The sequence below is a fragment of the Cinclus cinclus genome, chromosome 34 (assembly GCF_963662255.1).
Source record: "Cinclus cinclus chromosome 34, bCinCin1.1, whole genome shotgun sequence".
Classification (NCBI taxonomy): domain Eukaryota; kingdom Metazoa; phylum Chordata; class Aves; order Passeriformes; family Cinclidae; genus Cinclus; species Cinclus cinclus.
In genome coordinates, this window is record NC_085079.1 from 83,329 (window position 1) to 103,979 (window position 20,651).

Below are 20,651 nucleotides of genomic sequence, written 5' to 3' on the forward strand. Positions count from 1 at the left end.
GCACCCCCCCCGGATCCTCCCATTTCAATGGCACGGCTCCTTTAAGAGGGGTGGGGAGCGGGGGGCTGAAGGGGCGGGGCCAGGTTCGGGGCGTGGCCACAAGACAGGGGGCTTTGCTTACTTCCTCTTCGCCTCTGATTAGCTCCTTTGCGCCTTCCCTGCTTGTCAATCATTGCTCTTAACTTCTGATTGGTGGAGCCGCCACGACCCGTCCACTCCCGGGGCTTTTTTAGGCCAAACACGATTGGTTGGATACACGTCAATCTGGGGTTCTGCTGCCGCCTCCTCGATTTCGATTGGCAGACCCCAACAAAATTTTGGTGGCCGTTGCCAGGCAACGAGTTCCGCCTTCTCGTTCTCGATTGGTGGAGATGGTGCTTTAGCTGTGATTGGCTGCAGTTGGAGAGACCAACCCCTATGGCTTGGTGACGATTGGTCGACTTACCTATCAATCAAAGAGCAAACTTCCGCATTTCTTCGGGCAAGGCCCCCCACTCCCCTTGTCCCATTCGTCGCCTTCCCGCGCTGCTGCTCGGTCCCCGCCCCTGTGGCGGGGTGCGGAAACGTCCGGGGCGCAGTCGGGCTGCGGCGGCCGCGGCGAGTGGAGCTCCGGGGCTGTCATGGCCGCGGGGGCAGCAGGGGCTGTCACGGCCGAGCCGCCGCCGCGGCTGGGCCGCCTACCCGGAGGAGCCGGCACTGAGCGCGCCCTGGAAGAAGCAGAAGCCTCCGGCACCCTCAGTCTGGCCGGCCGGAGGCTGCGCGCTTTCCCCGCGGCGGCGGCGCGGCGCTGGGACCTCAGTGACACCACAGAGGCCGGTGAGGCCGTGGCCCCGGGGTAGGACCCCCGACCTCTCCCCATAGCCCGGGGTCACTCGGGGTGTTTCCCCTTCCCAGGGGAAGCTGCGGGTGCCTCGCCTCCCGGAGCCCGAGGCCCGCGGGATGTGCTGGAGGCGCCAGGACGGGACGAGCCGGAGCGCCTGGTCCGGGCGGTCCGGCGGCTTCAGCTTCCCCGTTGCAGCTGGGCGGCTCTGGGTCCATCAGCACACCCTGTCCCTGGGCTGTCCTTATCCCTGGGCGTCCTTTGTCCCCATTAGTCCCCTTCCTTGAGGGTCCCTTGTCACTGTCATTTTCCTCTGAGGATTCCCCGTCCCTGTCGGTCCCCCCCTCCCTGTCCTGCATGTTCCCTCGTGTCGCCGTCCTCCCTCCAGACCTGTCCCGGAACCGTTTCGGGGAGGTGCCAGAGGCAGCTTGCCGCCTGGTCTCGCTGGAGGGGCTCAGCCTGTACCACAACTGCCTGCGCAGCGTCCCCCCCGCCATCGCCAACCTCCAGGCCCTGGCGCACCTGGACCTCAGGTACAGCCCAGCCCCGAGGGGGCGATCGGGGGGGGGGGGGCTCCAGCAGCGCTCCGTGACGCCGGTGTGTTCCCCGCAGCCGCAACCAGCTGAGCTCTCTGCCCGCCTGCCTCTGCCTCCTTCCCCTGCGCGTCCTCAACGCCAGCAACAACCGCCTGACCCAGCTGCCTCCGAACCTCGGCGCCCTGCGCACGCTGCGGCAGCTGGTGAGCGCCGGGGCCGGGGTCGACCCCCGCGGGGTTGGGCTGGGACCCCCCTAAACCCCCCTGTTTTGCCCCGCAGGACGTCGGGTGTAACCGGCTGCGGGCGCTGCCGCCGGGGCTGGGGCAGCTGCGGGCGTTGCGGGACCTCAGCGTGCGGCGGAACCAGCTGCCGGCGCTTCCCGAGGGTGAGTGAGGGATCTGGGGGGATCCCGGCGCTCTGGGAGGATCCCCTCGATCCCGTGTGTCCCTGTCCCCCCTCGCCAGAGCTCTCGGAATTGCCCCTGGTCCGGCTGGATTTCTCCTGCAACCGGGTGGTCGCGATTCCTCGCTGCTTCCGGCGGCTCCGGCACCTCCAAATCCTGGTGGCGGACAACAACCCCCTCCAGTTCCCTCCCGCCCAGGTGAGTGGGGGCCCGGGGGATCCCCCTGATCCCCCAAAAGCTCCACCTGACCCCTCTGTGCTCCCCCAGATCTGCCTGAAGGGCAAACTCCATATCTTCAAGTACCTGGAAGCCGAGGCTGCTGCCCATCCTCCCCCAGCATGGTAAAAGGGGCGCTCGAATAGAAGGGACCCTATTGTCCCCTGCGGGGGTTTTTTGGGGTCTCCCATTGCCGTTTTCCCCTCGCAGCCCCCCGGACGAACCGTGTCCCCTCCGGCAGCGGGGGGGGTTGGACTCCGGCTTCCACAGCGTCGACAGCGGCAGCAAGCGCTGGTCAGGGAACGAGGTGGGATGTAGGGGCATTTTGGGGAAATTTGGGTGTTCCCCAACCTACTCCTCCACCTTGCACCCCCTTTGGCACCGTTTCAGTCCACAGATGAGTGTTCGGAGCCATCCCGGCAGCACAGGGAGACCCGCAGTGTGGCAGGTGAGGCGAGTGGGGACACCCAGAACCCCCCCGGGACCTCTGACACCTTCTGGGGATCCCCTGTCACCCCCTCTTGTCCCCACAGCTGGTGATAGTGACCTGGAGCAGCTGGAGAAGGAGCCCTCATTAGAGGTGATGTCACCCCCCAATCCTCTCTGATCCTCTGCTTTGAGTTGTGGGGTTCCCCCCAAATCCTGGCTCCCTCTTTGTCCCCCAGCAGCAGCAGAGCCGGACCCTGAGAGGTGACACCCCTGAGGGTTCCAGGTGAGGAGCTCAGGGAGATCGAGGGGTTCAGGGAGGAGTCCGGGGGATTCTGACCCCCTTCTCCCTGCAGGGTGGTCTTTAATTCGTGGCGACGCCCCAAGAACTTGCAGGTGTGGATGGAGAGAGAGAGGGAGAGGAGCTGGGACAGGTACTCGGGATTTGGGACTGGGGACTGGGGGATGGATATGGGGTAGGAAATTGGGGATGGGGCTGGAGATTGATGAGGCTGACTGGGACAGGGAGCGGGGTGGATTTGGGGCGTTGGGAATGGGATCAGGGACAGGGGACAAGGGCTGGGCACTGACTGTTCTCACCCCCCACAGGACACCCCTGCAGGGACCCCCCCAGACCACAGTGATGCTGGTGAGGACCCTGGTGACCTCGTTAGGCTCAGTCCTAATTAACACGGGTCTTAATTACCCCTTCCCCCAGGCTCAGTGCTAATTACCAGGAGTCTTAATTCCCCCCGCCTCCCCCAGGACCCCGATGGAGTCCCTGGCCCCCCCTCCACCCCCCCAGAACCCAGTGCCTGTCTCAGCCCCTCCTCTTCCTGCAGTGCCACCAAACCAGGTAGGACCCCCCCCGCCTTTATCCCTTCCTCTCTGCCACCTAGTCCTTGACCCCCCCCAAATCTCCCTGCAGCCCCCCCAGACCCCGAGCAGCGGGAGCTGATTGCTGAGATGCGCCAGGTAACGACCCCCCCCTTCTCCTCCCCATTTATTTTGGGGGGTGGGCTTGGGGTCTGTTTGTCCCTCACACGTTTTGGGGGGGGGGTCCCTGCTGTCCCCCCCAACCCTCACAGAGCCTTGAGGCACTGCTGCAGCTGCGGCTCCCGGATGAGTTGGGGGACTTGGAGCTGCTGGGTCGTGTGGCTGCCAGGCTGCGCCCCTGGGCTGTGAGTGGGACCACCAAAACACCCCCTTGAACCCCAAAACACCCCCCGAACCCAAATCCCCCCCATATCTACCCAAAACACCTCCCTGAAACCCATCCCCCAACCCCAAAACCTGTCTCTGAACCCCTGAAACAGCCTCCTGACCACCCAAAACCTCCCACCACCCCCTGTTGCACACAAAAGCCCCTTCAGAACTCCTCCAAGACCCCTCTGCTCTCCCCAGGCCCCTCTGAAACTCCAAAATCCTTTTTAAAACGCCCAAATCCCTCTGAACCCTCACCTCTCCCCTGACCCATTACCCCGAAAACCTTTTTTTAAGCCCCTGGCACCTGCATAACCCCCACAAAAAACCCTTAAACCCTCCCCATCCCCCCTTTTTCCTCCCCCAGAGCCCCCCAGGCACGCGCCGGACACCGCAGCCGCTCCCCTGCCGCCGCTCAGAGGTCCCTGAGGTACCGTTTTTTTGGGGAGGGTTGATTCGGGGTGTGGGGGTGTCCCGCACCTTCCCACAGCTGACGCAGGGACCCCCTCCCCAGGTGAAGCCCCCCCACCCCCAGCGCACCCCACCCGGGCTGCTCTTCGCCCTCTTCTATGGCCTCCTCATGGCGCTGCTCGTCGCTGCCCACCGTGCGCTCTTTGGCTGCTGAGGGACACACAAAACCCCCGGGGGAAGCCCCCCAACCCTGGGGGAACCCCCAAACACCCCCGGGGGGGGTCCCACCTCTGCACCTTTCCTTTCCCCCTCTTTTCTTGTGCCTTAATGCTGGGGAAACTGAGGCAGGGAAGGGGGAAGATGCTGAAACCCCTTTTGCCCCCCCCCCCGGGGGGGTGACTTTAATTATTCATATTGTAATTAATTATGTTATTAATTTTAATTTTATTATTATGAGTTGTCGCTATTATAATGAGTTATTATAAAGGGCTGTGAGCATAATAAGTTAAAAATTATGGTCAATTGTAAATTAATTATGATGAAAGAATGTAAAAATAAGGATGGCCAAAATTTATTGTAATTAATTATTATTAAAGATATTATATTTAACTATTACATTGTTGTCATTACAATTTTTATAATAATGATTTTGTTTCTAAGTATGCATATTTCCTTGAAAATCATACTTGGTACATTCCTGTCCCTCTGTGACTGCTCAGGGGTCACCGGCAGGTACCAAAACCTGGGGGGGGGGTTTCAGTCCTGCCGTCTCCTGTTGCCACTGCTCAGCTTTTTGTCCGTTTTCACCTTTTCTGTGCCCGAAAGGGGATGCCCCCACTCCGGCTGTGCTGTGCTGCCCCATAAACCCACTCCCTAAGGCAAACCCTACTAACCGCCCCCTTCCCCAGCAGGTGCTCGAGGAGACGAGCCCGGCCCGAGCCCCGCGGGGGGGGCTGGGGATGCCTCCCCCACTCCGGGACCCCCCGTGACTCCCCGTCCCCTCGGAGCCCCCGCCCCAGGGCGGATTCGGCGCCATCTTTGTTGAGGGAAGGCCGCGATCGCCATGCCCTCAGCGGTGAAGCCCCGATCGCCATCTTGGCTGAGGGCGGATAGGGGACTATAGGGTCCCCATCTTTACTAAGGGCAAAGCCGTGAGGGGACGCCTTCCCCCAAGGCCGCCATCTTTAGTTAGGGCCGCGCCCACGGTCCGGGCAACCGGAGAGGGGGAAGCTCGAGGGAGGTACCGAGATCGAGGCTGTTTCTATCGAATATATATTAGATTATCACGATAAATCTCTCGGAACAAAAGTAGAACGTGGTCCCGGCGGAGGGGGAGGAGTGGTGTGCACTGCCAGAGCCCCCAAAAGCAGCCGTGGGAGCTGTGAGGGCCGGGCTGAGTCCCCCACCAGCATCCGCAGTCACAGGAAGGGGTTGGTGGTCGGGTGCCCGGTGCTGAACGGCGCCGTCGGGGTCGGGACCGTCTGTGGGTGGCACAAAGGGGGGATCAGCAGCAGAGAAAGAGGATTCAGGAACCCCCCATCACCCTTGCTCTGCCCCAGTGCTCTCCTCACCACGAAGGGGTTGGTGGAAGCTTTGGCAACGTTGAACCCGCTGAAAGGCAACCCTGTGAGGTGAAATGGGGAGAGGGTCACTGGGGGCTTGGGTAGAGGTTGTCCCAGTATTTATCTTCCCCCCAACTCTTACCATCAGCCTGGAAGGGACTGGGGAACCCTCCAGGAACAGGGGCACCTGAAAGAGGGGACACAAAATTGGGGCCACCCCAGATCCCAGCCTGGTCAGGGAACTGCGGGGTCTGGGAGATCACTCACCGGGGCCGTTGCTCTGGAAGGGGTTGGTGAAGGGTCTGGGGGCCACGGGGGCCATGAATGGGTTGGTGTAGCCTGGGGAGGGGGCACAGGTGTCACCCCTGGGCACACCTTCACTTTTCGGGGTCCAAAGGCAGGGGGGGTGAACCCTGACTTACCCCCATGGGGCAGCGCTGGGGGGTCACGGAGGGTCCCAAAGAGGCTGCAGGGGGGTAGGGGGAGCTGTCAGGGGGGAGGGTCAGGTCCTGTGCTGCGGCTAAGGTGGGGGTAGGAAGGGGGTGGGGGGGGTGTTAATACCTGGCAGAAGCTCCTCCCCCTGTGGGTGGAACAGGGGTGGCCACACCCTGTGCAGCCGCACCTGCAGATGCAAGAGAGAAACTATGGGGGGGTGTTTCCCAAAAACTCCTGTGACCTCTCAGAGTAACAGAGCCCCCAAAACCTGCCCACAACACTTGACCAAGGGGGAGGGTTCAAATTAATCCTGGGTGTGAGGGGACCCAAAACTCCTTCCCCAGCCTCCAGAATGAGATGCGGGTGACTCCTTCCCCCCTCCCCAAAAGTTCCAGGCCTGTCTGGTTGCCACCAAATCCTTCCCCCTGGCCCCACAGCTACCGTGGAGTGGTGGTGGGACCCCAAGCCCCCTCCTCAAAACCCCACAAGGAATGGGGAGACCCCCTTCCCCATTAATACTAGGTGTCCCAAAGGTATTGGGGAGCACTAAACCAAACCCCTCCCTAATCCCCCATAGGGATGTCTGGAGGACCCCAAGCCCTCTCCCAATAGTCCCAAGGGGGTCTCAGGACACCTGCGGTGGTGGGTGGGATGTGGAAGGGAGGCACAGATCCGCCAAATGTTGGTGCTCCAGGGCTGGTTCCAAAGGCATTGAAACTGGGGAAAGCAGACCGGGGTGGGGCTGGGCCTGGGAAGGGGGCTGGGGTCACTCATAGCCCATCACCAGGCCCCCAAGAGATCCCCGTGCTCTATGACCATGACCCTCCCAGCCCTCTTGGAGCCCCCCCCCCCCCGAGCTCACCAGGGAAAACAGCGAAGGCAGGTGCTGGGGCAGGGCTAGCGAAGGTGTCTCCCCCAATGGCAGCCAGGAGGTCGGTGCCGGCCTTTCGAGCTGGCTGGGGAGGGTGGTGGGCAGCTGGGCGGGGCTGGGGGGGCACCGTAAGGTCAGGGGGTGGCATTCCCCCTGGCACCCCCAGAAGTGGGCCGGTCTCACCTGTGGCAGTGTCCCGGTGTCCCCATGGAGGGCCTGGAGGGGCCTGGGCTCCACTGTGGTACTTTGGGGGGGTTTCACTTGTTCTGGTGCCACATACCTGCCGTGGGAGGGCAAAATATTGACCGAGTGGTCCTCACACCGCGCTGCCACAGTAAACGTGCCCCCAGCTCCTCTCATACCATCGTTTCTTCTCGTACTTCTCCTGCAGGAACTCCTTCACCTTCTGGGGGTCGCAGGAGTCAGGCAGCAGTGAAGTCCGGGGGTTGAAGGTGCCGAGCCAGATCCGCCTGCAGGCCTGGGTAGGGGGTAGGGGAGGGTACATGGGGATGTGGGCAGGGTGGGACAGAGAGGGCATGGCCTCCGCAGCCCCTCCCTTACCTCATTGCCATGTGCCTGCAGGAACAGCACCTCCGCCTCCGTGAATGTTGTCATAGAGATGGACTTGACACGGTGGGGGGGGTTCAGTCCCCGCCTGGGTAGGGATTCGGGGTGTCAGCGCCCCCCACCCTGCGCCCATGAACACCCAAAATGAAGCTTTTTCTCTCAAAAGAGGCGCCCAAGAACTCAAGCATGCAAAGCCACGTGCTTCGGCCCCGCCCCCTCCCGGTAAGCCCCGCCTCCATCGGGTACAGCAAATCAACGATGGCTTGACCCGATGTGACCCCGCCCACCGCGCTTTGACCCCTCCCACTCAGGGTTCACTCGGTCACGCCCCCTCCCTCGGCCCCGCCTCCAAGCCCACGGCCCCGCCCCGCTCACAGCGCCCCCGAGCAGCCGGTGCACACGAGGCTGCCCACGCTGATGTCCACGTAGGTGACGCCACGCTGGCCGCATTCGAAGCAGAGCCGGTTGGCGGGAACCGCGCTCACCAGCTCCCGCACTCGACGGCACCAAACCTCGGCCTCCGCGTCCCGGCCCGTGCTGCCCCTGCGGGCCCCGGGCCCTCCGCCCGGCCCGATGCCGCCGCCGCCGACGGCCGCCATCTTCCCGCTCCCGCGAGGCCCCGCCCCCCGCAAGCGACGCAGCCGCTGATTGGCCGCGCGCGGCGAGCAGCTCCCCCTGGCGGCCCGCACTGCGCCTCCTTTTCCCGCCCTTTGCGTCCCCTCAGCACCCGGCCCTGAGGGGACACGGCGGGAAAGGCCACATTTTGGGGAGGTTCCACGGAAAACCAGCATTTTCCAGCACGGGCACGTCCCTCATCCTCCCGCGGTGAGGGACGGGGTTCTGGGGGTCTCCGCACCCCTGGCTCTTTCCGCCCTTTTTGTGCCCTCAGCGCCGCCCCCCCCTCCCCCCCGAACCCCTAGGGGACCCAAGGAAAAATTCGTCTTTCGAGGTAAAGGCTCCCTGTTCTGGGTCATTTTCCAATAAATTCCCTATTATTCCCTTCGATTTGGGTGTTTTTCACCCCAAAGTCCCTATTACTCGCCTCCATTTTGAGTCGTTTTCCCCAAAACTCAACTATTCTTTCCACTCCTCCATCTCTTTTTTCCCCATGAAGTCACTCTTATCCATGCACTCCCTCTCTCTGAGTTGGTATCCTAAAAACTCACTGTTATTCCCATTCATTTTAGGTAATTTCCCCACAAATTCACAACTATTACCTGTTCCCCCAACCCATTTGGGGTAATTTTCTCCCAAATCCCCGATAATCTCCCTCTGTCCATGTTAGGAGGGGATGTAGGGGAGGGTCCCAGTCCCATTTGTGGAGTGTTGCCCCCCAAACAAGCGTTTCCAGCTGCATCTCTCTTTAATAGTGCACAGAACCACATTACAAAACCCCCCCGGCCCCACGGCCCCTCCCCCTCCCGCCCCCCAAAATTGGGGCCCCCCCGGACCCCGCGGGGACGAAGGCAATTCTGGTAACGGGGGGCGGGGGGAATGATGAGGCACAGAGGGTCTGGGGGGAGTGCCAGGAAAGGGTTGGGGGGCCCTTTGCCCCCCCCCCATACCCACCATGGTCCCCCACCCAAAATCCTGGAGGAGATCCCCCCTCCCCTCTCTCACCCCCTCCCCCGCACTGGGCCCCCCCCCCCCTCCAACACAGCACCCACCCAGCCCCCCCCACAGGCCGCACTGCGGACCCCCGGAGTGGAACCCCCGGCCCCGGGCCCTGCTTGATGCCCCCCCATAAATACCCCCCCCATAAATACATTGCAAAGCAGTTACAGCATCCTCCCCTTCGGGGGGCAGAACAACCCCAGGGAGGGATGAATCCCCCGTTACTGGGGAGCTCTACCCCCTCCTCATAGGGACCCCCTTAGTTCACAGGGGAAGCTGTACCCCGATACTGAGGGTCGACACCCCGTTAATGGGAGCCCCCCGCACTGGGGGTGTTATTCCCCCCCTCCCCCATTTTTGGGGTCCCTCTCTATTACCCCGGGGGAGGTGGTCTCCATCCTCCCCCCTTTGCGTTAGGAGTGTGTCCCCCCTGTTCATTTCGGGGAGGCTCAACATACCATAAATACCCACCCCCACTTCTCCCCAACCCGGCCCAGCCGTGTCGCCCCCCCTCCCCATTTTAGGAGCCGCCCCCGCCCCCCTTATCCTTAGGAGCCCCCCCATTATTTTGGGGAAGCCCCCCCCTTCTCCCTCCCCAAAGGTTTAGGGATGGGATTTGGGGTGCTCCAGGCACCCCGGCGGGGCTCAGATCGCGGTGTCCCAGAGCACGGCGTGCGGCCGGCGGGCCGGGGGAGTGCCGGGGGGCGGCGGGGGCGGGGGCCGACCCTCGGGAGCGGCCCCCCCTTTCCAGGCGGGGGGGGCGGGCAGGGGGGGCAGGCTATCCTGCTTGCACAGCCCCCCCCCCCCGCCCCCCCCGCGCCTTGATCTCGGTGCAGACGCAGCGTTTTCGGTCAATCACCTCCTGCAACTGCCCGTCCCGGGGCCGGGGGGCGGCGGCGGGGAAGCCTCCTCCGGGGACCCCTCCCGAGAGGGGGCGCGATGCGGGGGGGCCTCGTGGGAACGGGGGGGCCCCGGCCTGGCGCACCCCCGAGGTGGAGGCAGAGCGGCCCAGGCGGGGACCCCCGGGGAGCTCTGGAAGTGGGGAGAAGCGCGTCAGGGGGACACGGTGGTGTCACCCCCCCTGCCACCCCCCGGCGTCACTCCAACTGTTCCCCCCAAGATCTCGCTGCACCCTCAAAATGTCCCCACTCCCCCGAGGATGTTCCCCCGAGTCGCCTTGCGTGACCCCAACCCCCGGTGTCCTCATGTCACCTCATGTCCCCCGTGTCCTCGCGCCACCTCCAGAACCACCAAGTGTACCCCGAAATCTTCTCCTGCCCGGCCCCCCACCGCACGTACCCGAGGGTCTCCCGCAGGCGGGGAAGGTCTGGCAGGGCACGGGGGGTCCCGGCCTCCCTCGGGGCCCCTCGGCCCTGACGGGGATCCCCGAGGTGGGGGGAACCGTCCCCGCTCCTCCCCGTTCCTCCCGGGGGGGCTCCGGCGCCTCTGTGAAAATGGGAGGGGATGTCAGCCCCGCCCATGGGGAGTAGCCTCGCCGAAGGCCCCGCCCCTTCCCAGTCACTCACTCTCGCTCTCCTTCCCGCGGCGGGCAGAGGCTCCGCCCCCCCGCCGAAGGGGCGGCTCCTCCTCGCGAGCGAGGGCTACCGACGCCACGCCCCCGCGCAGGCTCTCGTAGGCGGGTGGGCGCTTCCCGGGGGGCGGGGCCTCGGCGGAGGGTGGGAGTGGCAGCGGCCCGAGCCCCGCCCCCCCGCGCTCACGCCCGGCTCCCCCCGGCGCGTGGTGCGGGGGGAGGGGCGTGGAGTGGCTGCGAGCGCGGGCGGGGGGCGGGCCCTCGCGGCGCGAGGGGAGCGGCAGGCGCGAGGTTCCCTCGGGGGGCTGGGCCAGCGGGGCTGGGCGGGGCGGCAGCAGGTTGGGGAAGGGGGGCGGGATGGGGGCGGGGCCGGAGAAAGGAGCGTGGCCGATGAAGGGCGGGCGGCCGGCGTGTGGGGCGTGTCCAGAGAAAGGGGCGTGTTCGCCGTAGGGGGCGTGGCCGGCGTGCAGCGGGGGGCCGCTGAAAGGGGCGTGAGCGCTGTGTGGGGCGTGTCCGTGGAAAGGGGCGTGTCCCGGCCCCTCCCCCGCGGGCAGAGGGCAGCTCATCTCCTCGTAAATGGCCTCCGGTTCCTCGGCAGGTGGAGGGGGGGCTCCCCCCGGCCCCGCCCGCCGGGGATCCCCCCCTGGGATCCCCCGGGCATCCCCCACCATCTCGATGTACACGGGCTCCTCCACCTCGCCCTGCTCGGTCAGGCCGTGAGGGGGGGCTCCGGCCGACAAACGGGTCTGGGGGCTGCGCGACGGCTTCAAGGGGGGTGTCTGCCGTACGCAGCCCCCCCGGGGGATGCCTGGGGAAGGGAAGTGTATCAGGGGCTGGTACGCCCTCCGCCCTCCAGACCCCCTCAAATTCCTTGTTACCCCTCCCCGCCACCCAAACCTCCCCAGGACCTCTATCTTCTCCCCCAAACTTGCTGTCTGCTCCCTGCCACCCCAACCCCGCTGAGCCCCCTCACGTGCCCCCAGCTCTTCCCCAGCCCCCCAGCCCTGTCAAGCACTCCCCAGACTGCACCAGTTCCACTCACCACCTCTCTTGGCAGGCGGTGCCTCGAGGCCCCGGCCCTCGGGAGGCCCAGTGCGGGGCCCGGGGGGGCGCACAGGCACCCCTGAGTCGGGGAGCCCCACGGCGTGGCAGGACAGGGAACGGGGGGCCATGCCGGGAGCACAGGGCCGGGGGCCACGTTCCTGCGGTGCCGGCAGGGTCAGGAACCCCACGCGCAGCGGGCGCCGCAGGGAACCCCCCTCCCGCGCCTTGGGGACCCTGGGGAAGGGACACAGGGGTCAGGGTGACCCCAAAATTTCTGGGGACACTCTGACCCCCCTCAGAGAGCCTCTGGAACTTTGCTCGTGTGGTGCAGGGGAGAACTGGGGTCTCCCATCTTTGGGGGATATCAGGTGCAGAGAGTGGGCCACGGGCCACAGGGCCAATCCCAGGAGAGCAGGGGGGCATTGGGGCTCAGGGGGTTCTGGGAAGGGGCAGGGGTCCCAGGTTCCCTCAAGTGAGTTGGGGCTATTCGGGTTGTGTCAGGGGAATTCTGAGCGGCTGAGTGGTCTGAGGGATCCCAGTGTCTCCCCAGGGTGCTCCAGGCTGGTCCTGGGACATCCAGTGTCCCATGAAAGTGATCGCAGGGGTACTGGTTTCCCCCCAGGGTATACTTGGGGGGTTTCTGTGTCCCTCCACGGTGGTCCCAGTGTCCCTACCGGGGTGTCCCCGGTGTCCCCTCACCCTTTGCGCGGCTCCTCCTCGCGGGGGCGCCACTCGGGGCGGCCCTTGCGCTGCAGCAGGTTCATGGTGGCCGCAGGGGGGCGCTCCTCACCCAGGCGCAGCAGGGCGGCGGCGGCGGCGGCGAGTTCCGAACGCGGGGGGGCGCTCATGGCTGGGGGCGGGGTCTTCAGACCCCGCCCCCTGGTCCGGGCACCCACACCCCCCCCCCCCCGGGCCCCCGAATTCTGGTACTGAGACACCCCCCTCCTTCCCCCCTCCCGGACCACCACATGCCCCTGCCCATCGCGACCCCCAAAACCCCACTTGGAGCTCAATTCCCAATGCCCGCCCTCCCCAAAACCCCCCGGTCCTCCCAGGATCCCCCTCCCTACCTAAAGCCTGGGTCCCTCTGCCCTTCCCTCCACCTTAAGGAATCCTGGGGTCCCCCTGACCCCTGCCCGTCTGGTTCCCGAACCCCACCCGGTCACCTCCGCGGGGCAACCGGGGTGCCCCCAAACCCACCCGAGTGCCTGTGGATACCGGGCTCCCTCCGCTCACACCGATGCTGGGGATCACCCAAACCCGTCCGCTCCCCGCCAGCACCCCCAGAGTACCCCTCCCCACCCGAACGCTCAAATTATCCTCAATCCCGGTGTCTCCCCATCACCTCCCACCCCACCCGGACACCGGGTTGCCCTGAACCCCCCCAGAGAATCTCGGCCTCCTCCCATCCCGTCCCTCGTTACCTGTCGCTCTCTCGGGGGTCCCAGGGTTGGGGGGGGGGCGAATCCTGCGCCGCACCCCCCCCCCCCACCGCCGCCAGTACGGCCGGGCCCGGGCCGGGGGCTCACGGGGGGCGTTGGCCCATGGCGGGGGGGCCTAGCGGCCTGCGGGGGAGGGGCAGCGGGTGGTCACCGGGCGCGGGAGGGGCACCGGGCCCACCCCCATCCCTCCCCTCCTCCCTCACCGGCCGCTCCCGCCTCCCGCTCGCGCCGCTCCATTGGCGCTGACGCAGCGTCCGGGACGCGCCGCGGCTTCGCCGGCGCCCCCTGGCGGCTCGGAGGGCCCTCTGAGCGCCGAGCAGTCACGTGGCTCAAGGGCGCGCTGTGGAGGCGTGGTCTGGATCGGGTGCGCCCTGGCAACGCCTTAAAGTACAACATCACGTCCGGTTCCTACTTCCGGGTCGTTCCGCCGTCGCCGCCGGTAACGGCTCCGGGCCGGCCTCACCATGTTCCTCCTCCTCCCGCCGCCGCCGCCCCCATGAGCCGCAAGAAAAGCGGCTTCGCCATCACCAGCGTCCGCGGCGGCAGCGGGAGCGCGCCCGGCGATGCCTCTGGCGCCGCGACCGGTTCTTCATCTTCCTCGTCCGGCAGCGGCAGCCCCAGCGGGTCCCGATTCCGCCTCGTTCGCTTACTGTCGCCTGGAGAGGTGCTGCGGCGGGGCCGGTGGCTGTGCCGCGATTTCTACGAGCGGGACGCGTCACCGCGGGGAGGCGGCGGCGGGGGGAGGGTCCCGGTGTCGCTGGACGCCCCCCGGGCCGTCCCCGCTCCCCACCAGCCCCGGTCCCTCGGGGCCTTCGCGCAGCTGGTGCAGCAGGTGAGGGGGAGGGGTCTCCGGGGGAAGGGACGAGATGACCACGCCCCCGACCCCCTCACCCCTTTGTTTACAGGCGCTGCCCCCCAAACCCCCTTCGCCACGCCCCAGGGGCGGAGCCGAGCTCAGCGTGCGCCTGGGATTGGCTGGCGAGGAGAGCGAAGATGAGGGGTGAGGCGGGACTTCCTGTCCGGGGAGTTCCGGTCATGGGTGGGGCTGGGCAGGTGCGAGGGAGGGGCGCGGCTTCCCTCCCCCCATCCAAAAAAGGGGAAGGAAATTCTGCCGCTCCTCCTCCCACCCAAGGTGTCCAGGGTGGGGGAGGGGCGGTATCCATCTGTCCATCTGAATCCATCCTTGTCCCCCTCCTGTGCCAGCACCGGGAGCGGCGTCACCGCCATCGACAACAAGATTGAGAGGGCCATGGTGAGACCCCGGGGGTGTCAATGGTGGGGGATCCCGCGGGGAGGGGGGCGGGAGGATATGTTCCCAATGCAGACTGTAGGACCTGGGCATGGGATGTTTGGGTCCTGGAAGGGAAGGATTAGGGGCCTTGAATTGGGGTGAATTGAGGATTGGGGTTAACTAAGCGTTATGGGGGCTGCAGGATATGAATGTAGGAATTGGGTGGGGAGGGGGGGGGCTCTGGGGGTACCCTGTCCCCTGTTCCCGCAGGACCTGGTAAAGTCCCACCTGCTGCTGGCTGTGCGGGAGGAGGTGGAGGCGCTGCGGGAGCAGATCCGGGAGCTGAGCGAGCGGCGTGCTGTGCTGGAGAGGGAGAACCTCCTGCTCCGTGCACTCGCCACCCCACAGCAGCTGGCCCGTCTGCTGTCCCTGCAGCCCCCTGGGCCGCCCTGAGCTCGGGGGGTTCGCAGGAGGTTCTCAGGGGGCGGGCACGGGCTCACGCTCGCTGCATCACTGCTGTTTTAGTGGGAGGAAGGGATGGAGTGACAAGCTTAGCTCACTCGCCCTTTCTGTGCTATTTGGGGCCTTTTTTAATAAACCCGCAATTTTTACAGCACGGGGGAGGGGCCGTGGTACTTTTGGAAAAAAACTCGAGTGAATTTGGGGTTAATGGAGGGGTGGGAATGGCTCCGGCCAAGGCGGGACTCGAACCTGCAGCCTCCGGTGGTAGGAGGTGCCGGGGGCTGCCGTGTTGACGAGGTCAGCGAGAGCAGGGGGGATGCCGCCGTGCTTGTGACGCCAGCTTTGGGGCGTGGCCATTGGCGGAAGAGGGCGTGGCTCCCGCCGCCATGAAGCCGCGCTCGGGCCCGCCGCCGCCGCCCGGGGGAATCCTGAAGCGAGGGGGGCGCGAGGGAGGCAACCGGCAGGTGGGGGAGGGGACAGCCCCCAAAATAGCGGGGGCGCGTTATGAGACACCCCGAAACACACGGGGGGGGGTGGGAACGGGACCCTGCAAACCCCCTTGTACGGGCAGAGCTGGCGGCAGTGAGACGTCTTCCCCCTCCCCAGAAATGCTCGGGCTGGGAGGGAGGCCGTGGCCTAAGCACGGGACAGTCCCAAAATTCAGTGGGGGCGGTTTGGGGATCCCGTTTCTTCCCACCCCTCCAGGTGCGTTTCGCGCCCAGCCCCGCGGTCCCGGATGAGGAAGAGGAGGATGGAGATAGCGGGGCCCCCGCTCTGGCTATCCCCACCCTGCACAGCAGCCAGGGGGGTCCTTGGGGGGCTGCCCCCGAGCCGTTCGACGCCCCCCGGGCCGCGGCCGCGCTCCTGGGCAGCTCCTTCGCCGCCCGCAGCGCCCTGGGCGGGGCGGCGGCCGCAGGTGAGTGCGTGAAAGGAGGGGTCACTCTCTACCTGCCCCCCAGTTGTCCCTGTTTTGACCCAAATTTATCGGTTTTAGCCATGAACGTGCCACAAGCCCAGCGGCTCTTCCGGGGTCTGGTCAGCCTGGCCGTGCCCCCCCCGCCGGGGCCCCGTAGGGGGGTCCTGGCCCCCCCCACGCCCACACCGCAGGTAAGCCCCAACCCCAAATCCCACCCCTGTGACCCCCAGTGCTGACGGGATCCCACCCTTTTCCTCTGCTGTCCCCCCCCCAGGTGCCTGGGCCACAGCTGGGGGTGCTAGCAGGGGGGGCTGGCAGAGGGGTGGGGTGGCCCTGGTTGCCCCCGCCCACACCCCCCGAGCCCCCCCAGGCCATCCCATGCCCCCCCCGAACCACCTTCGCCATGTACCAGAAGCTGCAGCAGTGGGAGAGTTGCTGAGGGGGAACAATTCTGCTTTTTTATCCCCCCCCAGAATAAAGTTATTTGTGACTTTTGATGGAGTGTGTGATCCGCTCTTCCCTACCGATATAAACCTCCCACACCGCCCCCCAAAAAAACGACCCCACCCCGCTGACCAATCACCTCCTTTATTCTGGGGCCCCCCCGTCGCACAGAGCAAACCACGGCAAACGCCGGGGGGGGGGGGAGGGAACACCCCAAAAATTGGGGGGAGGGGGAGCAAACAGAGCCCCCCCTTCCTGTTTGGCATCCGGTGGAGTGGGGGGCGACCCCCCCTTCCCCATCCTGCGAGTATCAGCGCCCCCCCCCCAGACTGGGGGCAATTCCAGGGGGATCAGGGGGCATCACCTCGTCCCTTGTGGAAGAGATAAATTGGCCGCTGGAAGCCTGGGGGGGGGGGGGTGAAAAACGACTGGGTGAGGGGGGGCCTCCAAATTTACAACCCAATTTACAACCCCGAGTACCTCCCCAGCCCCAAACTCTCCCCGGATTTGAGGTGATTTCCTCCATTCCCAATGCCTCCAAATCTCTGGGTGACCACAAACTCTCAATTTGGGGGGAGGGCTCAGATCCAGAACCTCCCTTTTCTCCCAAACCAGGTGCCCCCATTCTAACACATAAAACCCCCCTGGGATTTGGGGTCCCACCCAGCTCTGGGGTCCCCCCCTACCTTTGGAGCTGTGCTGGGGGGTCCCCAGGAGCTCACAGCGCTCGAACCCCACCTCGGGGGATGTCAGGTAGGCTGGGAACTGCTCTGGCCGCAGCCGGATCCGTTGGTAGTTCCGGTATGTAGTCTCCTGGGAAAGTGGGATCAGCCAAAACCACCAAAACCTCCCAAATTCGGAGATCACCCCCCCTCCCCCCAATAATGCACCAATCCCCCCAAGCCCCACGGGGTGTTCATAAATTCCATGGTCACCCCCAAAACCCATCTGAGATACCTTTAAGGCCAAGGGGGGCAGCCTTTAACTCTCTAAAATTCCCTTGCTGACAAAACTCTCCAGAAACTCCCTCGAACCTCCTTTAACCCCACCCACAACACCCCAAAATCCCACTGACTCCCTAGAAGCCCCTCAAACACCACTGACCCGCCAAACCCGATCAGGAGCCCCCCAAAGATTCCCCCAGAACATTTATAATCCCTCTATAACTCTCTAGGCTCCTCTCTAATTGCCCCAAACCTGTCTGTGACCCCTAAGACCCCTTTATAAACCCACACAGACCCCTCTCAGACCCTTTTAGAACCCACATCCCTCCCTCCAGGCCCCTTTATAAATCCCCAAACCTCACTGTGAGCCCCCTGCATTTGCAGTACACCACCAGGGCTGGGGCTCCAGATACAGAACCTTCCCCCACAACCCCTCTGTGATCCCCCAGACCCCTTTATAAACCCACAAAGACCCCTCCCCAGACCCTTTTACAACTCCCCGAGCCCACCATGAGCCCCCTGCGTTTACAGTAGGACACCAGAGCTGGATCTCCAGGAGCAGTACCCCCCCCAAAACCCCTCAGTGTTCCCAGTAAAGACCCCCAGAGCTCCCCCAGACTCACAGTGAGCCCCTTGCGCTTGCGGTAGGACTCCCAGGGCTGTGGCTCCAGGAGCAGGAGGCCACCGGGCCGCAGGTGCCGGAACGCCCTCCGGAAGAGCCGCTTGAGCCCCTCGTCTCCCCAGTTGAGCTGCACCCACTTGGTGATGGACAGCAGCAGCACCACGTCGAATTCGGGGCGCTGGGCCCCCACGGCCTCCTCCCGCTCCGGGACGTAGTTCCCCTGGGAGGGGGGAGGGGCACGCTCAGAAGATGGGGGCAGATAAAGGAGATTGGGGAGACCCCCGCCCCGAGAGAGGTTTTTAGCTCTGGGGGGCACAGGCTGAGCCCTCCAGAAGGGTTCTGGAAACATTCTGAATCCCACACAGGTATTTGGGGGGTGTGAGGGGGCACGCTGAACCCTACTCGGGGGTTTTGGGGGCTCTGGAGCTGCCCTGCAACAACCCCAAGGATGGAATGGGAGGGTCCCACACCACCCCAACCTCTTGATGACACCTTCAGACCCATGAAGAGCAACCTCGGACTCACCAGGAACTCCCCAAAAATCTCCTTGTGCCACTTGTCACCCTGAAAATCCATCTAAGGCTACTCCCAGACTCACTGGAGACCCCCAAACCTGCTCTGTTACCTCTCCAGGCCTGCCCAGACCCCCCCCAAAACCATCTAAGATCTGCTAGAAGTTCTCCTCAACCCCTCCTGCCCCTCTAAACCCACCGAGGCCCCCTAAACCAAACTAACGCCCTCCTAAAGCCTCACCACCCCCACACACCTCCCTGCCATCCCCTCAGACCTCCCTAAAACATTCCACACGTTCAGACCCACTAGGACCTTCCAAACCCCATCCCAAATTCCCTCCAAGACCTCACACGCTCCGGGCACCCCTTAGAGCCACCAAGACCCGCCTAAAATCGCACTCAAGCCTCCTTTTTTGCTCACCGTGAACTTCCGAACTTCCCTCAAATCCGCCAAGACACCCCCAAAACCCACACAAGACCGTCCTAAAACTCTCCTCAAGCCCCCTTTAGACCCATCCCCACCTTCCAAAACCCATTCCCCCCACCCCCCCCCGTTCCCGCTCCCCCAAATCCCCCCCAAACCCTTCCCTCGCGCTCACCGTGACGAACACCACGTTATGCGGGAAATCAGCGGCCCCGGGCCCGTCGGGCGGGAGCTGCGGGGCGGCGATGGGGCCCCGGCTGGCCAACAGCGCGGCGGGGAAGCCTTTCCTGGCGCCCCCCGCGGCGTCGCCCTCCGCCCCCAGCCCCTCGGACAGGTAGTGGCGGATGTTCTGCCGGGCCGAGCGGATCAGCCGCCCGTCAATGTCCAGACCCACGACCCTGGCGGGCGCCCAGCGCTTTGCGATGCTCAGCGTGAGGTGCCCCACGTTGCAGCCCACGTCCAGCACCTCCTTCCCCGCGAACCACTCGGGCCGCAGCGCCCGCAGCCGCGCGTCCTCCACGTCCGGGTTGCGGTACCCGTAGTATTTGCAGTAATTCCCGTACTGGAACTTGCGCACCTGGTGCCGCGGCCGCTGCGCCGCTTTCCCAGGGGGCTTCGGCGGCTTCTCGGCAGCGGGAGGGGGCGGCGGGCGAGGCCCCTCGGATTTGCTGCAAGTCCGTCGGCGCTTACGGTGCCGGCCGGGGGCGGGGAGGGCGGCGGGGCACGGCGGGGCGGTGGAAGCGGCGGAGGGTTCGGCGGGGCGGGAGGGCTCCTCGCCGGGCCCGCTGCCGGCGGCGGCGCTGGCGGAGGCGGCGGTGGCGGTGCCGCCGCGCTGCTGCCCGCGGTGGCGGTGCCGGCGCCGAGCGCTCTTGGCCGGGGACGCCAGGCGCAATCCTTCGCCCGGCGCGTTCAGGCTCAGCGGGTCCGTGATGTCACGCGGCACCAGGATCTCCACCGGGTCGCGGCCGCGCTGTGGGAGCGGCGAAGATTGAGGGGTGCGCGCATTTAGCGCCCGGCTCACCTCCTCGTCCAGGAGGCTGTTGAGGTTGAGCGGGTCGAAGATGTTCCCGCCGAGCAGGAACTCTGAAGGCAGCACCGGGCCGCACTCCGAGGCCGCGCGGCGCCGTCGCTTCCACGCCGGCTGCTTCGTCCCGCAGCTGCTGCGCCGCTTCCCACCGCCGCCGCCCGCGGCGCGGAGGCCATTGCGGGGCCGTGGAGGGTCGGGCGGGTCAGGGGGGCCCGGGGGTGGCGCGGCGGCGGCGGGAGGAGGCGGCGGCGGCACCAGGAAGGCCTCAGGCGCCGCCGCCATGGCGGCCCGGCCCGCGCCTGCGCGCTGCGCCGCACCGCCCCCACGCATGCGCCGCCGGAGGGGGGAGCGGGGGAACTACGCGCGTGGGGACTCCGCGCCTGCCGCCTCCCGCCCGCGATGGCAGCGCCGCGCCGGCCCGGCGGGGCTTATATAGGCGGTAGGCAGGGCTGGACGCGGTCACGCCTACGAAAGGGGGCAGGGCGACGGCGCGGGGCCAATAGAAACGGCTGAGGGGCGGCTGGCGGCCAATAACGGGAGTCGGCGCGCGGGGAGAGGGGTCCTCCAGACCTTAGGGTGGCCGCAGCGAGCGCCTGCGTGGAGAGCGCGGGAGAACGGCGGGTGGGGCCGGTGGGGAGGGAGCGGGGAGGATCCTGCTGAAGGTCTAGGGGAAGGGCGCGGTGTGGGGACGGGGAGGGTGGGAAGACGAAGCAGGCGGGATAAGGCAGTCGTGAGCGGGGGCCTTGCAGCGAGCGCGGAGGCTGCCGGCAGTTGGAGTCCTTACGGAATCGCGCGTGCGCAGTGCGAGCGCCTTCTTCCCACACACTCCCGTTCCAGTGCCGGTGTCTCCTCCGCCCCTCGGCCGCGTACTCAGGTGACCGCTCCGGGCGTGATGTCACGGCACCGGCTCTCTTTCCCCCCGCCCCACCCTCCCGGTAACGGAGCGCACGTCGCGCGCGCGGCCGCTCTCGCGAGAACAGCGCACAGT

At 65.7% G+C, this 20,651-nt stretch overlaps 5 protein-coding genes across 23 annotated transcripts; 2 read left to right on the plus strand and 3 right to left on the minus strand.

Moving 5' to 3' along the window:
* The first annotated feature begins 490 nt into the window (after positions 1-490).
* LRCH4 (leucine rich repeats and calponin homology domain containing 4) lies at positions 491-7,513 on the plus strand. 4 transcript variants are annotated; one of them, XM_062512236.1, is made up of 18 exons: positions 491-816; positions 1,209-1,353; positions 1,433-1,559; positions 1,636-1,741; positions 1,821-1,957; positions 2,027-2,100; positions 2,186-2,282; positions 2,366-2,423; positions 2,509-2,555; positions 2,641-2,687; positions 2,758-2,835; positions 3,011-3,050; positions 3,167-3,257; positions 3,330-3,376; positions 3,490-3,582; positions 3,972-4,034; positions 7,275-7,365; positions 7,466-7,513. In XM_062512236.1, the coding sequence occupies exons 1-17, from the start codon at positions 621-623 to the stop codon at positions 7,317-7,319; spliced, it is 1,491 nt and encodes a 496-aa protein (XP_062368220.1). In that variant the 5' UTR covers positions 491-620; the 3' UTR covers positions 7,320-7,365; positions 7,466-7,513. The 4 variants fall into 4 exon arrangements, with proteins under 4 accessions (XP_062368220.1, XP_062368218.1, XP_062368219.1 ...); XM_062512234.1 differs by lacking the exons at positions 7,275-7,365; positions 7,466-7,513 and adding an exon at positions 4,924-5,308; XM_062512235.1 differs by lacking the exons at positions 7,275-7,365; positions 7,466-7,513 and adding an exon at positions 4,927-5,308.
* Positions 5,272-8,241, minus strand: AGFG2 (ArfGAP with FG repeats 2). Of its 16 annotated transcripts, none has more exons than XM_062512229.1 (12): positions 7,826-8,241; positions 7,445-7,538; positions 7,246-7,361; positions 7,067-7,163; positions 6,875-6,998; positions 6,647-6,760; positions 6,139-6,199; positions 6,000-6,043; positions 5,845-5,916; positions 5,720-5,764; positions 5,587-5,626; positions 5,272-5,496 (listed from the first exon to the last, which is right to left on the minus strand). In XM_062512229.1, coding segments are annotated over exons 1-12 (1,224 nt in total). In that variant the 3' UTR covers positions 5,272-5,495. The 16 variants fall into 16 exon arrangements, 15 of the variants coding, with proteins under 15 accessions (XP_062368213.1, XP_062368208.1, XP_062368205.1 ...); XM_062512224.1 differs by having other exon boundaries at positions 5,587-5,639; XM_062512221.1 differs by having other exon boundaries at positions 5,272-5,639.
* A 1,468-nt stretch (positions 8,242-9,709) lies between these two features.
* LOC134055709 (neuronal tyrosine-phosphorylated phosphoinositide-3-kinase adapter 1-like) lies at positions 9,710-13,132 on the minus strand. The gene is given in 7 exon segments (XM_062512151.1): positions 9,710-9,877; positions 9,879-10,096; positions 10,364-10,510; positions 10,591-11,403; positions 11,638-11,873; positions 12,339-12,489; positions 13,064-13,132. Coding segments are annotated over 6 exon segments (1,731 nt in total). The 5' UTR covers positions 12,488-12,489; positions 13,064-13,132.
* A 51-nt stretch (positions 13,133-13,183) lies between these two features.
* Positions 13,184-16,187, plus strand: LOC134055710 (protein phosphatase 1 regulatory subunit 35-like). The gene is made up of 7 exons (XM_062512152.1): positions 13,184-13,220; positions 13,333-13,913; positions 13,987-14,081; positions 14,285-14,333; positions 15,480-15,690; positions 15,769-15,881; positions 15,965-16,187. The coding sequence occupies exons 1-7, from the start codon at positions 13,184-13,186 to the stop codon at positions 16,127-16,129; spliced, it is 1,251 nt and encodes a 416-aa protein (XP_062368136.1). The 3' UTR covers positions 16,130-16,187.
* An 84-nt stretch (positions 16,188-16,271) lies between these two features.
* On the minus strand, positions 16,272-20,047 carry MEPCE (methylphosphate capping enzyme). Its single transcript, XM_062512232.1, has 4 exons — positions 18,812-20,047; positions 17,702-17,920; positions 16,821-16,947; positions 16,272-16,537 (listed from the first exon to the last, which is right to left on the minus strand). Exons 1-4 carry the CDS (start codon positions 19,991-19,993, stop codon positions 16,485-16,487), a joined length of 1,581 nt encoding a protein of 526 aa, XP_062368216.1. The 5' UTR covers positions 19,994-20,047; the 3' UTR covers positions 16,272-16,484.
* Between the last annotated feature and the right edge of the window lie 604 nt (positions 20,048-20,651).

Bases quoted from the DNA above. Each gene is read 5' to 3' on its own strand.
- LRCH4 (XM_062512233.1), top strand. From the start codon at position 621: ATGGCCGCGGGGGCAGCAGGGGCTGTCACGGCCGAGCCGCCGCCGCGG. The intron at 2,283-2,365 runs GTGGGATGTAGG...GCACCGTTTCAG, and splicing joins AGCGCTGGTCAGGGAACGAG to TCCACAGATGAGTGTTCGGA. The intron at 2,836-3,010 runs GTACTCGGGATT...CACCCCCCACAG, and splicing joins AGGGAGAGGAGCTGGGACAG to GACACCCCTGCAGGGACCCC.
- AGFG2 (XM_062512215.1), bottom strand. From the start codon at position 8,241: ATGCTGGTTTTCCGTGGAACCTCCCCAAAATGTGGCCTTTCCCGCCGT. The intron at 6,200-6,646 runs GTGTCCTGAGAC...TTGCATCTGCAG, and splicing joins CATCCCACCCACCACCGCAG to GTGCGGCTGCACAGGGTGTG. The intron at 5,917-5,999 runs GTAAGTCAGGGT...CCCCCTCCCCAG, and splicing joins CCCAGCGCTGCCCCATGGGG to GCTACACCAACCCATTCATG.
- LOC134055710 (XM_062512152.1), top strand. From the start codon at position 13,184: ATGGCGGGGGGGCCTAGCGGCCTGCGGGGGAGGGGCA. The intron at 13,914-13,986 runs GTGAGGGGGAGG...CTTTGTTTACAG, and splicing joins TCGCGCAGCTGGTGCAGCAG to GCGCTGCCCCCCAAACCCCC. The intron at 15,691-15,768 runs GTGAGTGCGTGA...TATCGGTTTTAG, and splicing joins GGGCGGGGCGGCGGCCGCAG to CCATGAACGTGCCACAAGCC.
- MEPCE (XM_062512232.1), bottom strand. From the start codon at position 19,993: ATGCGTGGGGGCGGTGCGGCGCAGCGCGCAGGCGCGGGCCGGGCCGCC. The intron at 17,921-18,811 runs GTGAGCGCGAGG...CCCCCCTCCCAG, and splicing joins ATAACGTGGTGTTCGTCACG to GGGAACTACGTCCCGGAGCG. The intron at 16,948-17,701 runs GTGAGTCTGGGG...CCACTTTCCCAG, and splicing joins GCAAGCGCAAGGGGCTCACT to GAGACTACATACCGGAACTA.